This window comes from Marmota monax, unplaced genomic scaffold (assembly GCF_021218885.2).
Source record: "Marmota monax isolate L192 unplaced genomic scaffold, Marmota_monax_Labrador192_F-V1.1 WCK01_AAM20220418_F8-fsc00070, whole genome shotgun sequence".
Classification (NCBI taxonomy): Eukaryota; Metazoa; Chordata; class Mammalia; order Rodentia; family Sciuridae; genus Marmota; species Marmota monax.
In genome coordinates, this window is record NW_026692116.1 from 3,677,905 (window position 1) to 3,691,171 (window position 13,267).

General features: G+C 34.3%; 1 protein-coding gene across 11 annotated transcripts in view; it reads left to right on the forward strand.

Annotated features, from left to right (window-relative positions):
- Positions 1-95: 95 nt before the first annotated feature.
- Ccdc18 (coiled-coil domain containing 18) overlaps positions 96-13,267 on the forward strand; it is a 102,525-nt gene continuing 89,353 nt past the window's right edge. For 7 of the 11 annotated variants that reach the window (XM_058585247.1, XM_046461877.2, XM_046461909.2 and 4 more), the window contains exons 1-7: positions 96-283; positions 1,069-1,240; positions 2,563-2,807; positions 4,210-4,384; positions 7,229-7,384; positions 10,807-10,913; positions 12,889-13,017. In XM_058585247.1, coding sequence (XP_058441230.1) covers positions 2,674-2,807; positions 4,210-4,384; positions 7,229-7,384; positions 10,807-10,913; positions 12,889-13,017 — 701 coding nt within the window. In that variant the 5' untranslated portion in view covers positions 96-283; positions 1,069-1,240; positions 2,563-2,673. The remainder of the gene's footprint in view (positions 284-1,068; positions 1,241-2,562; positions 2,808-4,209; positions 4,385-7,228; positions 7,385-10,806; positions 10,914-12,888; positions 13,018-13,267) is intronic. The other 4 variants (XM_046461896.2, XM_058585256.1, XM_058585270.1 and 1 more) reach the window with 4 other exon arrangements.

Here is a 13,267-nt window from a genome sequence, read left to right on the forward strand (position 1 = left end):
AAAGCACGGGGAGCGGACTCTACGGCTCTAGCTGACCACGATCCCCGGCAGGCCCTGCGACCGCGACGTTACGCTCGCGGAGTCAGCGCGGGGGGCGGGGCTGCGGCCGAGGAGGCGCGTCCCAACGGTTCCCGCGGCTCTTCGAACTCGCTTGGGTTCGCTTGTTCTCCTTTTGGTGTGTTTGAGGCTTCCACGCCGTGGCCCGGGAGAGGGTCCGAGGCCTCCTAGCGCAGACGTGTCGCGCGGCCCTGCGGTGGGCCTGTCCCCAGCTGCGACTTGGGTGGTGAGCGAATGCCCCTTGGCGGGTGGAAACCAGTTTTGTTTCCCTCCGGGCACCTTGGACGCGCTAGGCCCGGGTCCTCGCTCTTGCTGAGCATGCCGCTGTGCAGGGTTGTGTTTGATTTGACTAGAGATCCGAGGCTGTCAAGTTTTGCTCCTCTTCTTCCAAGTGGACTTAGGATCAATGATGTTAAGTTGAGCGTTTTCCTGACAGGATAATACTATAACAAAACGATGACCTCTTTCCAAAATGGGAAATCTTTTCCGACTGCAGCCCCATCTTACCAAAATCACAGGGTATAAAGTAGGCGCTCGAGACGAGGCTCCCGCCAGTGTCTGGGACCCAGAAGTTTGGTCCTTCCTGGAATTGACGACTACCCGCCCCCTTCCCTTTCCTCTTGTCGGGGTATAAAATATACCCTTTCCTGTGGTGGGCATGCGTGTGTACCTATAAAACAGTTAATTAGGGCTAAAAGATGACGTCGAATGGGCTTCTAGGTAGGATGATGTACCCTCCCACGTACGTGCAGGCAATGAAGATAAGTTTTTTTTGTAACTACTGTTAAGTTGAAGTGAGGAACAATCTTTATTTGACAGTAAATGATCCTCTAGAAAAATGAAAATGTTTGAACATCAAATGTAATCATTGCCAAAAAACTTAGAAAATTCTTATATGGAAATACACAGATGTTGATCATAAAACTTGACTTAAATAAAAAATACAGCATCAAACAGCATTTTTTTGAACTTGTCCAAATTTTCTTTACCTTTGTCTCCACCATTTTACAGGGGACTAGAGATGCTGACTAGATAAAGCAGGATGGAAACCTGATCATTGAATTTTGTTGGGGAAGTTTGAACAGAAACATTTGTGGAAACAAAGAGGAAGGAGGATAAAAACAGTTTGTCTGCTAAGATTACAGAGAATATTTAATTTCCTGCCCCAACTTTTTCCAATAAGGTGAGAGTTTTTTTTCCCCCCTTAACCTTTCACCCTATCTCTGAGAGATTTTGAGTGTGGAATTAAATGTAGCATATTACTTTAGAAGGATGAGGGTAAGGAAAGGCAGTTTAGTATTCATCATTTATATGTACATTTATATGTACATTCAAGACGGTAATGTACAGTCTTGAATATAATACATAGGACTTCTAGCCTTTTGGACCTCAGGATGTGGTCAGAATTTTTAAAAGGGTGATAAAAGAGGTGCTACAATGAAGAAGGTAAGTGGAATCTGAAACAGGAATGAATTGTAAGATTATACAGTAAAATGTATAGGAGTAGTAGGGATTCTAAAGCTTTAGTTTTTTATTTTAAATAATTCCAATAATAAAAATGTCTTATGATGATTTTTTTTATGTGTGACGGAATTTAGTAGCGTTTCACAACCCTAGAAATACTCAACAGTTGAAGAAATAAGTTTCTTTTTCTTTAATAGTTGTATGAATTGAATTTCCAGATGTAATTTTGATCTCTGTGGTTTATGACTTGTCAATGCGACTGTGTGTATGTATTTAAATTTTATAACCATTGTGAATGGGAGGAGGAGATAACTTTTATCTGGTAATTAATTGCCTTCTAGGAAAATATGAAAGACTGTACTGATTACATTTTATCAGTGATTATGAAAATTCAAATACGTCATATTGAAATTGACATAATAAAGAAGTAAAGGGGCTGTGGTTGTAGCTCAGTGGTAGAGCGTTTGCCTCACGTACTTGAGGCCCTGGGTTCGATCCTCAGCACCACATAAAAATAAATAAATAAAAATAAAGATAATGCGTCCATCTACAAGTAAAAAAAAAAAAAAGAAGTAGAAAAGAGTAGTTGAACGTAATTAAAAGGTCTTTGTATCTTGCTGACCTGGATTAAAATCTTGGTTTCACTCTTTATGTGACCTTGAGCAAATTAATTTGTCTCTGAATTATACCTTCTTCATCCTTAATGTGGAACAAAAATACTTATTTTACGCACTTATTAAGAAGACTTAAGGGCTGGGATTGTAGCCCAGTGGTGGAGCGCTTGCTTAGCATGTGTGTGAGGTACTGGGTTCGATTCTCAGCACCACATGTAAACAAATAAGTAAAATAAAGGTCCATCAACAAATAAAAATACATATTTAAAAAAAAGAAGACTTAATGTGCTTAGAAAAGAGGGACTGTAATGACTAGACCCTGCTTAAAATAAAAAAATCAGTCCACTCAGATTATATTGAATTATCTTTCATGACTTTACAGAGAAATTTATTATTGTTTTTGTTTTGTTTTAAATCACCATGAAAGATTTCACAACATTCGAAATAGAAAAATAATGAATTCCATTACTGTGAGAACCTTTTGACTGACACCACGGAATCTTTCAGGCAAGGTACAAGAATTTTTTTTTTTTAAGAAATGGCATCTAGTTCATCAGACTACTGTAATAAAGACAATGAAGAAGAAAGTTTGCTTGCAAATGTTGCTTCCTTAAGACATGAACTGAAGATAACAGAATGGAGTTTGCAGAATTTAGGGGAAGAATTATCCAGGTAAGTAAAATCACATATAGAATTCAGAGTGTGACTTTAATTTATGAATGTAGAATGTTTAGGTTCCATTATTACGTATTGTGAGTTTTTAAAAGATTTCTTAAAATGATAAAACTGTTTTTTGTATATCTTTATTTTATTGATGTAATTATTATTATTTTTTAAATATTTATTTTTTTAGTTGTAGTTGGACACAATACCTTTCCTCCATTCATTTATTTTTATGTGGTGCTGAGAATTGAACCCAGGGCCCCACACATGCTAGGCGAGCGCTCTACCACTGAGCCACAATCCCAACCCCTTATTATTATTTTTTTAAAAATATTTTTTTAGTTGTAGATGGACACAGTATCTTTATTTTTATTTATTTATTTTTATGTAGTGCCAAGGATCAAACCCAGTGCCTCATGTGTACTAGGCAAGTGCTCTACCACTGAGCTACAGCCCCAGCCCTATATATTGTGTTTTTAATATACCTGGAATAAGATATAATTTCCTATGCATTTTTTTTTTAGGTATTTATTTTTTAGATTTTAGGTGAATACAATATCTTTATTTTGTTTCTATGTGGTGCTGAGAATCAAACCCAGGGCCTCAAGTATGCATGCTAGGCGAGCGTGCTACCACTTGAGCCACATCCCCAGCCCCAGCCCCTTCTCTGCGTTTTAATATAACTCACAGTTTAGAAAAAAAAGGAATATTAGAGAATAATTTACATATTAAAAAAACAGTAATGGGTTAGGAATAAAAGCATGAAATAGTGAGGCATAGTGAGTGGTGAGGCACAGTAGTGCATGACCAAGGCAGGAGGATTGCAAGTTTGAGATTAGCTTGGGTGATTTAGTGAGACACTATCTCAAAAAAAAAAAAGAAAAATGCCAGGAAGGTAGCTCGGTAGTGGAGTGCCTTTGTCAATCCCTAGGACTGCCAAAAAAAAAAAAAAGTATACAGTGTATATTTGGAGCTTTATATTAATCTTTCATTGCTGTGACATTTTTTTGAATCCTAAGTAACCTTAGCATAGATACTCAGGAAGTACATAGATTGCTAGTTTAATGTTAATTATGGTTTATTTATTTGTTTATTTGGGAATAAAATTTTTTAGTTTAGACAGGGTCTTACCAAGTTTCTGAGGGCTTGTTAAGTTGATGAGACTGGCCTCAAATTCATAATCCTTCTGCCTCAGCCTTCCAAGTGGCTGAGATTATAGGGTGTGCCGCTTGGCCTAATTATGGTTTATTTAAAATTTAGTTGGAATGTTGCCTTACATTTATAACTATAGATACAATTTTAAGCATCATTTCTGATTATTTCTTTTTCTTTCCTTATTTATTCTATAGGAATTTGTAGTGAATACTTAAACTATCTAAGAACTAAAATATACTTCTTTTTTTGTCTCTAGTGTTAGTCCAAGTGAAAATTCTGATTATACCTCTAATCCCTCAAGGACCGAAAGGCTCATTTTGGAAGATCTTGTTCAGCCTAGCCACCCAGGACTTTCGAACTACTCATCTTATAAAAAACTTTGTAAAATGTCTGGTAGTAGTACTGAATTTCAAAAAAGTGCAAGAGATAAGGTTATTGTTTTTAGATTGTCTACTTAAGTAGTTTTAGTTTTAGACTTATATACTTAAAATGTGTTTTCTTTAAATGCCTGTTCAATTTTCTGTACTCTTTTTACTATAGGGTTCAAGAATTAAAAATGCATTTTTTTAATGTTCTAACAAGAACATAGTTATATTGGTGTATTACTTTATTTTTAAACTTCTATATTTGTTGCCTTTTTATAGTTTAATGTCTTCTTTTCTCAAGTAAATTATAATTCCCTTGATTTTAGTATTATGCCCAATAGATAACAGATAATCAATTATTAATTAACTAACGGATATTCACAATTTAGCTTGAATCAGGTGCTATGTGGTGCTATGGCACTATTCTCCTTTCATTATGCCTGAGTTTGTCAATGATGTTAGAAATCTTTTCCTGATCTGGAAATCTGTTCCTCTCTTTTACTGTATCTCTTTTTCTTACTCAACCCTTTCACTGACCTGCCCTCTCTTCTTCCTGTTTATCGTGTCCCCATTCCCAAAATTCATGTTCATAGACAAGGTTGCATATACATATCATATGTTTTGATAAAAATTTGCTTTTTCTGTTTCAAAAAACCATTCTTTTGAGAGATTTTTCTGTAAGGATGCTGCATAATGAAATTATTTGAGCCTACATTTCAGAAAATAAATTCAATTCCATGTCTACAAAGAGTATGTAATTTTAGGACCTTTGATCCCTATCCTGATTCGAATTACTGATAATTCTTACTGTATATATTACATGTGTATAATCATTATGTTTTACCATAAGTAAAATCAAAAGATAGATCACAAGTTGGAAAGAAAAAGCTTTTAGTAATACCTATCAAAGAGAAAGGGTTAATCTATAGTATACATAAAGCTCCTTGAAAGTGAAAAGAAAAAGATAGTAACCCAGTGGTCAAAAGACATGAATGGAAAAGGAAATACAAATGATCTTCAGGCAAATGGATGGGTGTTACATTTCACTTACAGTAAAAGAAATTCAAAATGAAACTGAATTTAGTACTAGTTGTTACTAATCATATTGTTAAACATCCAGATGTTTGACACTGTCTTTTGTGGTGATATGTGGAGGATATACATTGCTGGTGTGAATGCAAAATGATATAATCCTTATGGAGAGGCATTTGGCAATATTTACCTGCAAAACTCTCCTATGGGTACATCTGTGTGAGTACAAAATGAGTCAAAATGAGTCATTAGAAATAACTTCAGTGCCCAGTGATAGGTGATTGAATAAAGTATGGTTCATTCATGCAATGGAAACTATTATTTAAGGGAAAATTTTTTGAGTTTCTCTAAGTATTGATTATGGAGAGATTGCCAGTATATATTGTTCAAGTAAAAATTGCAAGGTGCAGAATAGCGTATAAAATATCCTCATTTTTGCATAAAGAGTCAAGGTAGGTGGGTAATTTGTATTACTTGTGTATGCATGTGGAATCACTAGAGTACTAAATAAGAAAATTATGAAAATGGTTACCTATCTACTAATGATTAGCTGGAGTCTTCTGTGTATTTTTTTTTTTAAGATTTTTTTAAAAGATGGACATAATATCTTTATTTATTTTTATGTGGTGCTGAGGTTCAAACCCAGTGCCTCACCCGTGAAAGGCAAGCACTTTACCACTGACCTATAACCCCAGCCCCTTCTGTGTATGCTTTTTCTATTGTAGTTTTGATTTTGAATTGCTTAAATATATTACTAAAAAAAAAAAAAAAAAAGAAAGAAACCAAAACTAACGAGGTGGGATGGCAACATCTATAAATCCAATGGTTTAGGAGACTGAGGCAGGAAGATTGCATGTTCAAGGCCAGTCTTAGTAATTTGTCAAGCCCTAAGCTGTATAGTGAGACTGTGTATCAAAATACAAAATAAAAAGGCCTGGGGATGTAGCTCAGTGGTAAAGCATTTCTGGGTTCAATCCCCAGTGTCCCCTTGCCAAAAAAAATAATACAAATATTGTTTTGAAAAATCACAACCCCCATGAAAATTAAAATGTTTGTTAAGAAGAATATATTAAAAATACACATAATAAGGGCTGGGGCTGTAGCTCAGTGGCAGAGCGCTTGCCTGGCTCATGTGAGGCACTGGATTCAAGCCTTAGCACCACATAAAAATCAACAAATAAGGCTGGGTGCAGTGGCTCACACCTGTATTCCCAGCAGCTGTGGAGGCTGAGACAAGAGGATCATGATTTCAGAGCACCTCTGCAATTTAGCAAGGCACTAAGCAACTAAGTGAGACCCTGTCTCTAAATAAAAATACAAAATGGGGCTGGGGATATGGCTCAGTGGTGGAGTGCTCCTGAGTTCAATCCTTGGTACCAAAAAAAAAAAAAAAAAAAAAAAAATCAACAAATAAAATAAAGGCATGCTATCCATCTACAACTATAATTTTTTAAAATACACAGAACAAAAAATATTTTAATCTGTTATTTCTCTTTGTTGGTCGACATTTGGGTTCTTTTCATTTACTCTTATGGACAATGTAGTTCTGAATATTTGTATTTGTATATCCTCAGGTGCAAAAGTGCAAATGTTTCTATCAGATTTATACTCAGGAGAGAGATTGTTGATTTTAGCATCTTCAATTTTATTGGATAATACCAGTCAATTTAACAAAACATCCACTGTTTTCCAAGTCATATTTAATGCATGCTTCTACAAGCAGTAGAAGAGAGAGTAATGATGTCTCAAGTATTTTCATCAGTATTCAATAGATATTTTATCTCTTTTTTAGCTTTTAATTTTGTTAATTATGTATCATTTTTCATTTTATGTAGTCCTTAACTAATTAAAAATAGATTGCTCTTTTTTATTTTTCAGATGTCTTTTTCATCTCCTGTGGATCAAGAAATTAAAAGTCTTCGAGAGAAACTTAATAAACTTAGGCAACAAAATGCTTGTTTGGTCACACAGAATCATTCTTTAATGACTAAAATAGAATCAATCCACTTTGAATTAACACAGTCAAAAGCAAAAGTATGTATTTGAAATGATCAATATGCCAACAGGAAATAGATGAAATCATTTTCATCTATTTGAAAAATATTTGAAAAATATTCTTTTTATTGCCTTAATATGCAGCAGTTTTTATTATGATACTACTGATATGTTAAGAAATTGATTTTAGCTGGGTGCGATGGTGCATGCCTGTAATCCCAGCATCTTGCAAAGCTGAGTCAGGAGGTTCACAAATTTGAGACCATCCTCAGTAACTTAGTGAAGCCATAAGCAACTTATTGAGCAAAATAAAGAGTGCTGGGGATGTAGCTCATTTGTAGAGGACTCTTGCGTTCAACCCTAATAATCCCTCTGCAAATAAAAAAGAAAATTATATGTTAAAATGATTTAGGGAAAGTTATAGTTTTTACATATAGAGAAATCAACTCTTAGAATTACCAGAGTGTTGTATTTCTTATATACAAGACAAATATAGTTTATTTATCTTCCTTTTTAAAGAGAATACACTGTCATTGTTGAAACTTTAAGGAGTAGAAGAAAGGAAGAAGAAAGATCACTCAAAAGTTTCTACCATCTAGAAATTACCCTACTGGTTGGTTACATAGTTGAATCCAGACCCTTATTGAATAGTTTTGGGTTTTCCTATGGTTTTTATTTCATGTATAGTCAGAGTTTTTGTTTTCTTCTTTTTTTTTTTTTTTTTTTGATGGTACTGGGAATGAACCCAGGGCCTCACATATGTTAGTAAGAAGTCAAGCTCTTTACCACTGAGCTATTCCCCTAGCCTAATCTGAACATCTTCTGATGGATTTACTTAGCTTTTTCACTGATCATTTTTATGGTAGCATTATGTTTTATTGTGTGATTATTCTATAACTTAGTTGATGATTTTCCTATTTAAGTGGTTCCTATTTTTATTGTATGGTTGATGTTATAAAAAAATAGAAGTTGATTGAGCTCAGTGGTGCATGCTTGTAATCCCAGTGTCTTGGGAGACTGAGGCAGTAGGATCATAAGTTCAAAGCTAGCCTCAGCAATTTAGTGAGACCCTAAACAACTTAGCAAGACTCTGTATCAAAATAAAAAGGGGATGTGGCTCAGTGGCTAAGTGCCTCTGGTTTCAATCCCTGCTTCCAAAAATTAATAATAATTAATAAAAAATCGAAGAACTTAAGATGTCTAAAATTAGAAATACGGTAAATTATGTTATGCCTATAAAATGGGTTGTAACAAAAATCTTTTTAAAAATAATGAGATAAATATATCAGTACTAAGAGGCAAAGTTATTTGAATTACACAGAACATTAGGAGGTTCAAATGATATAACATATATAAAGACACTTAGGGTAATATCAGCACTCAAAAACATATCCAGGCTGTGGAAGTAGCTTGATGTTAGAACACTGGCCTTGAATATATGAGATTGTTGGGTTTCATACCCAACTCTTCAAAAAAAAAAATCTATTACTTCATATATTTAATGATAGAAAAACACTACAGAGCAAAACATATGTACAAAGTTCCCAGTTTTGCTTTTTATAAAAAGTGCATAAATATATGTTTGTATGTATATAGTTATACATGTGAAATATGTAAGGATAGAAAGTCTATTGGTAACTTCAAGAGGAACTGAAAGGTCAGAATGGGGCTTTCATTATTTACTTTTATGGTCTATCTGTCTAATCTATCCTTTTTTGTAGTCTATATAGTTTTAAGTAGTGGAGTTAGGGGAAAGTATTTTTCTTTTCTACTTAAATATAAAGACAAATGACAAGGAGCTGGGGCTGTAGCTCAGTGGTAGAGCGCTTGCCTAGCATGTGTGGGGAGCACTGGGCTCGATTTTCAGCACCACATATAAATAAATGAACGAAATAAAGGCCCATCAATGTCTAAAAAAAATTTTTTTTTAAATGACAAAATGTTGTTCTTTTCCCAGCTTAGAGAGAAAATAGTGTAGTAATGAGCATAAAACTTCATTGGTCTTTGGGATTGTTTCTGGGATAGATTCCCAGAGGCAGAATGACCAAATTATAGGGAACAAGTGTTTTTTAGTCATTTCCTGCATTCTACATTTTTTTTTTTGTCCCCTTGAGGTAAAAAGACCATTTTTCCTGATTTCTTATGAGGCTTATCTTTTCAATATATTTGTTTGCCCATTTAGATTTCTGTGATTTGTCTGTTCACCATTTCTGTTTATTAAAAATGTTAATTTTCTTCAACTATAATCTCTTTAAACTTGTAAATGCTTACTTAAACTCAAAAGAGATATAGATGGTTTTGTTTGTTTTACAAACTGGGCATTTAACCAAGGGATACTCTTGTCACTGAACTATATCCCCAGCCCTTTTTATTTTTTATCTTGAGACAGTCTTGCTAAGTTGCTAAGGCTGACCTCGAACTTGTAAACCCTCCTGCCTCACTCATCCCCTAGAGTCCTAGGTGTGTATTACCTTGTCCAGCTAAATAAAAAAAGAGTTTATTAACCACTGAACTAATAAGACTTTAACCTTTTCTTTAAAAGGACTTAAACATAACAGTTTTAAGTGGTAAGATAGGTAATCTCAACATTTTTAAAATTGTGTTTTAGATTACATGTAGTATATAGGGACTAAAAAATAGTTTAGGGAAGTTGTCTTTTCCAGGGCAGTTCACATGTTTTTTGGTTTGTTTGCTCTGTGTGTGTGTGTGTTTTTCTGGTATTAGGGATTGAACTCAGAACCTCTCTATTACTGATTTACATCCATATCTGTTTTATATTTTTATTTTTTTCTTTTGGTACTGGGGATTGAACCCAGGGACACTTTATCATGGAGCTACATACCAAGGCCTTTTATTTTTTATTTTGAGATGTGGTCTTACTAAATTGCCCAGGCTGGCCTCAGCCCCTTGAATCACTGAGATTACAGTGATTACTGAGCCTACTTAAAATTAATTTTTAAGAAAATATTTATTATTTAGTTGTAGTTAGACACGATATCTTTATTTATTTTTATGTGGTGCTGAGGATTGAACCCGGAGCCTCGCACATGCTAGGCGAGTGCTCTACTGCTGAGCCACAATCCCAGCCCTAAAATTAATTTTCAAATCATAGAAACTCAATTTTTTATGGTTTGATGTTTTATATTTAATATTCTAATTTATATGAAATTGTTTCTAGATGATGTCAGTAGATAGTCTTCTCCCCACTTGCTTGCCTACAGATACAATCAGTTATATTGGGATATTGAGGATATTAAGAGTAATGGCAAGACCTCACATGCTGAGACTGTTTTGTAATAATGACATGCCCATCTAAATGTTGATTAAAGGAAAAGATAGCATTACATTTGACCAGTGACTGAGGAGTTCTGTTGAACCCCCTCATCTGACAGGGAAAAGACTAAGGACCAAATAGATTATTTTATAAGAGAAAGTGCTCTAAAAGTTGTTTTATGTCTTAGATTTCAGTGCTTGAGTCTGCTCAGCAACAGGCAGCCAACATCCCAATATTAGAGGAACAGATTATAAATTTAGAAGCAGAAGTTAAAGCTCAAGATAAAGTTTTGAGGTAAGTATACCTTTTTATAACTAAGATTTTTCATTTCCCACTTCTTTGTTATATCCTATTAAATCTTGTCCCTCCCCCCACCTCCAATAAATTTATAATAAATGTCCCAGGTAGTGTGCAGGTATCTTAGAACTTAGTGAACCGAATTGCAGTCAATCATAACTCCTCTTCACTGCAGATTACATGTAGTATATAGGGACTAAAAAATAGTAAATGTAAATTGAGGAGTTTATTTACATGGTTTTATTAAATATGAATTAGTTCATTTCTCATTGTATAGTAATACATACTCAGTGCTTCAATAAAGTGCAAGAAATAAAATATAAGAGATCAGGTACTTTATCATTTGTTTTTCTACCTTGGATAAATGGAAAATACATGCATACTCATTAGCATATTATGCTGTTTGATTCTCAGAGTGTAGTTCTGGGATTAGCAGTATTAGCATCATGTGGGAACATGTTAGAAATAAATTCTCAGGTCCTATCTCAGGTTTACTGAACCACAAATCATGGGAGGTAGGGCCACCAAATCTGTGTTTTAATAAGTGCTGTAGATGATTCTGATTTATACTAAAGTTGTTTTTCAAGTTCATCAGTTTTGTAATTTTCTTTGATATATAAAATTTTATATATTTTGTAGAGATATATATATAATTTATGTTTTTATATATATAAAATTTAACTTCAACACATTTAAAACAATTCTTTGCTATTTTATAATTTTTTAAAATATTTATATTTTTGTTGTAGTTGGACACAATACCTTTATTTATTATTTTTATGTGGTGCTGAGGATCAAACCCAGGGCCTCACACGCGCTAGGTGAGCACCCTATCGCTGAGCCACAACCCCAGCTCCTATAATGTTGTTTATTGTGAATTTGTTCCCATTTCATTCATTGTTAGTATTTGGGAAGGTTACTGAATTTTTTTTTTTTTTTTTTTAAAGAAATAGGCTCTTGGGGCTGGGGTCGTGGCTTAGTGGTAGAGCGCTCTGCTAGCATGTGTGAGGCCCTGGGTTCAATCCTCAGCACCACATAAAAGTAAAATAAAGATATTATGTCCAACTACAACTAAAAAATAAATATTAAAGAAAAAAAGAAAGATATAGGCTCTTGGTATATTGTCAAGGGTGGTCCCAAACTCCTAGGCCCAAGTGGTCCTCCTACCTCAGTCTCCTGAGTAGCTGGGATTAAAGGCAACCACACCTGGCTTGATTTTTGCATAATGTAATTATTTTGTAATTGGACTATTTCACATACTGTTGTTATAACAGTTTTTCATTCTAATTCTCCTTAGTTTTCTAGTTAGTTAATGATATTATCAGGAAATCAAGGAAATTTTGTTTTTTCCCCTTACTATTTGTACTTCTTACTTTTATATTTTGTATTGGGTAGCACTGTCAGAAACATCATTGGATGTGGAGGTGATAATAACCATCCTTTCTTTTTCTCCCACATTTTTTTATTGGTGTATTATAGTTGTATATAATGATGAGATTTGTTACATATTCATACATAATATAACAGTAACATTTGGCCGATATCACTTTCTAGCACTGCCCCCCTCCCTCCCCACCCCCACCCCTTGGTCATCCTTATTTCTGAGCTATGTACTAATGGTTTATAGTATATGACCACGAAATGTGAACTTTTACTTCAGATATATTTCTCATTTGATGGAAGCCTTCTTTTGTTCCTTATAAAACTCTTAGTTAACAAGTTATGAATATGCCTTTTTCTTTATCTCACATATTTGTTTCTCTTAACTCTCTGACTTAAATAATAGAACTCCTAATGTTGCATTATTCTTACATATCTGTTTTAATTACTTTAAGTCTTTTTAATGGTACTGGGGATACAGCTTAGCAGTAGAGTGCCTGTCAAACATGCATGAGACCCTGGGTTTGATCCCCGCACCACACACACACACACACACACAAAAAAAAAAAATTAAATTAAATTTATTTTGTAGAGAGGCAGAAGATAAATTAGAGCAGAGCCAGAAAATGGTGATTGAAAAGGAACACAGTTTGCAAGAGTCCAAAGAGGAATGTATAAAGTTGAAGGTAGACTTACTTGAACAAAGTAAACAAGGAAAAAGGTAAGTGTTCAGAAAGCGAGGTACTTTCACATGAATTTGTTTATATATGGGGGAAAAAAAGCCAATAGAGAAAGGACTGAAAATCAGAGAGTAGTGGGAAGTTCCTTTGTGGGAAGAGTAAAGATCCAGAGTATAGATTGAGTAATTCATCTTGGATGAGAGGAAGGTCGTGCAAAAGAATGTGATGTGAGTAGGTTTAAATATAAAAAAATGTTTTAGGTATGGGGGTTATATTGATCAAGTTCCATCT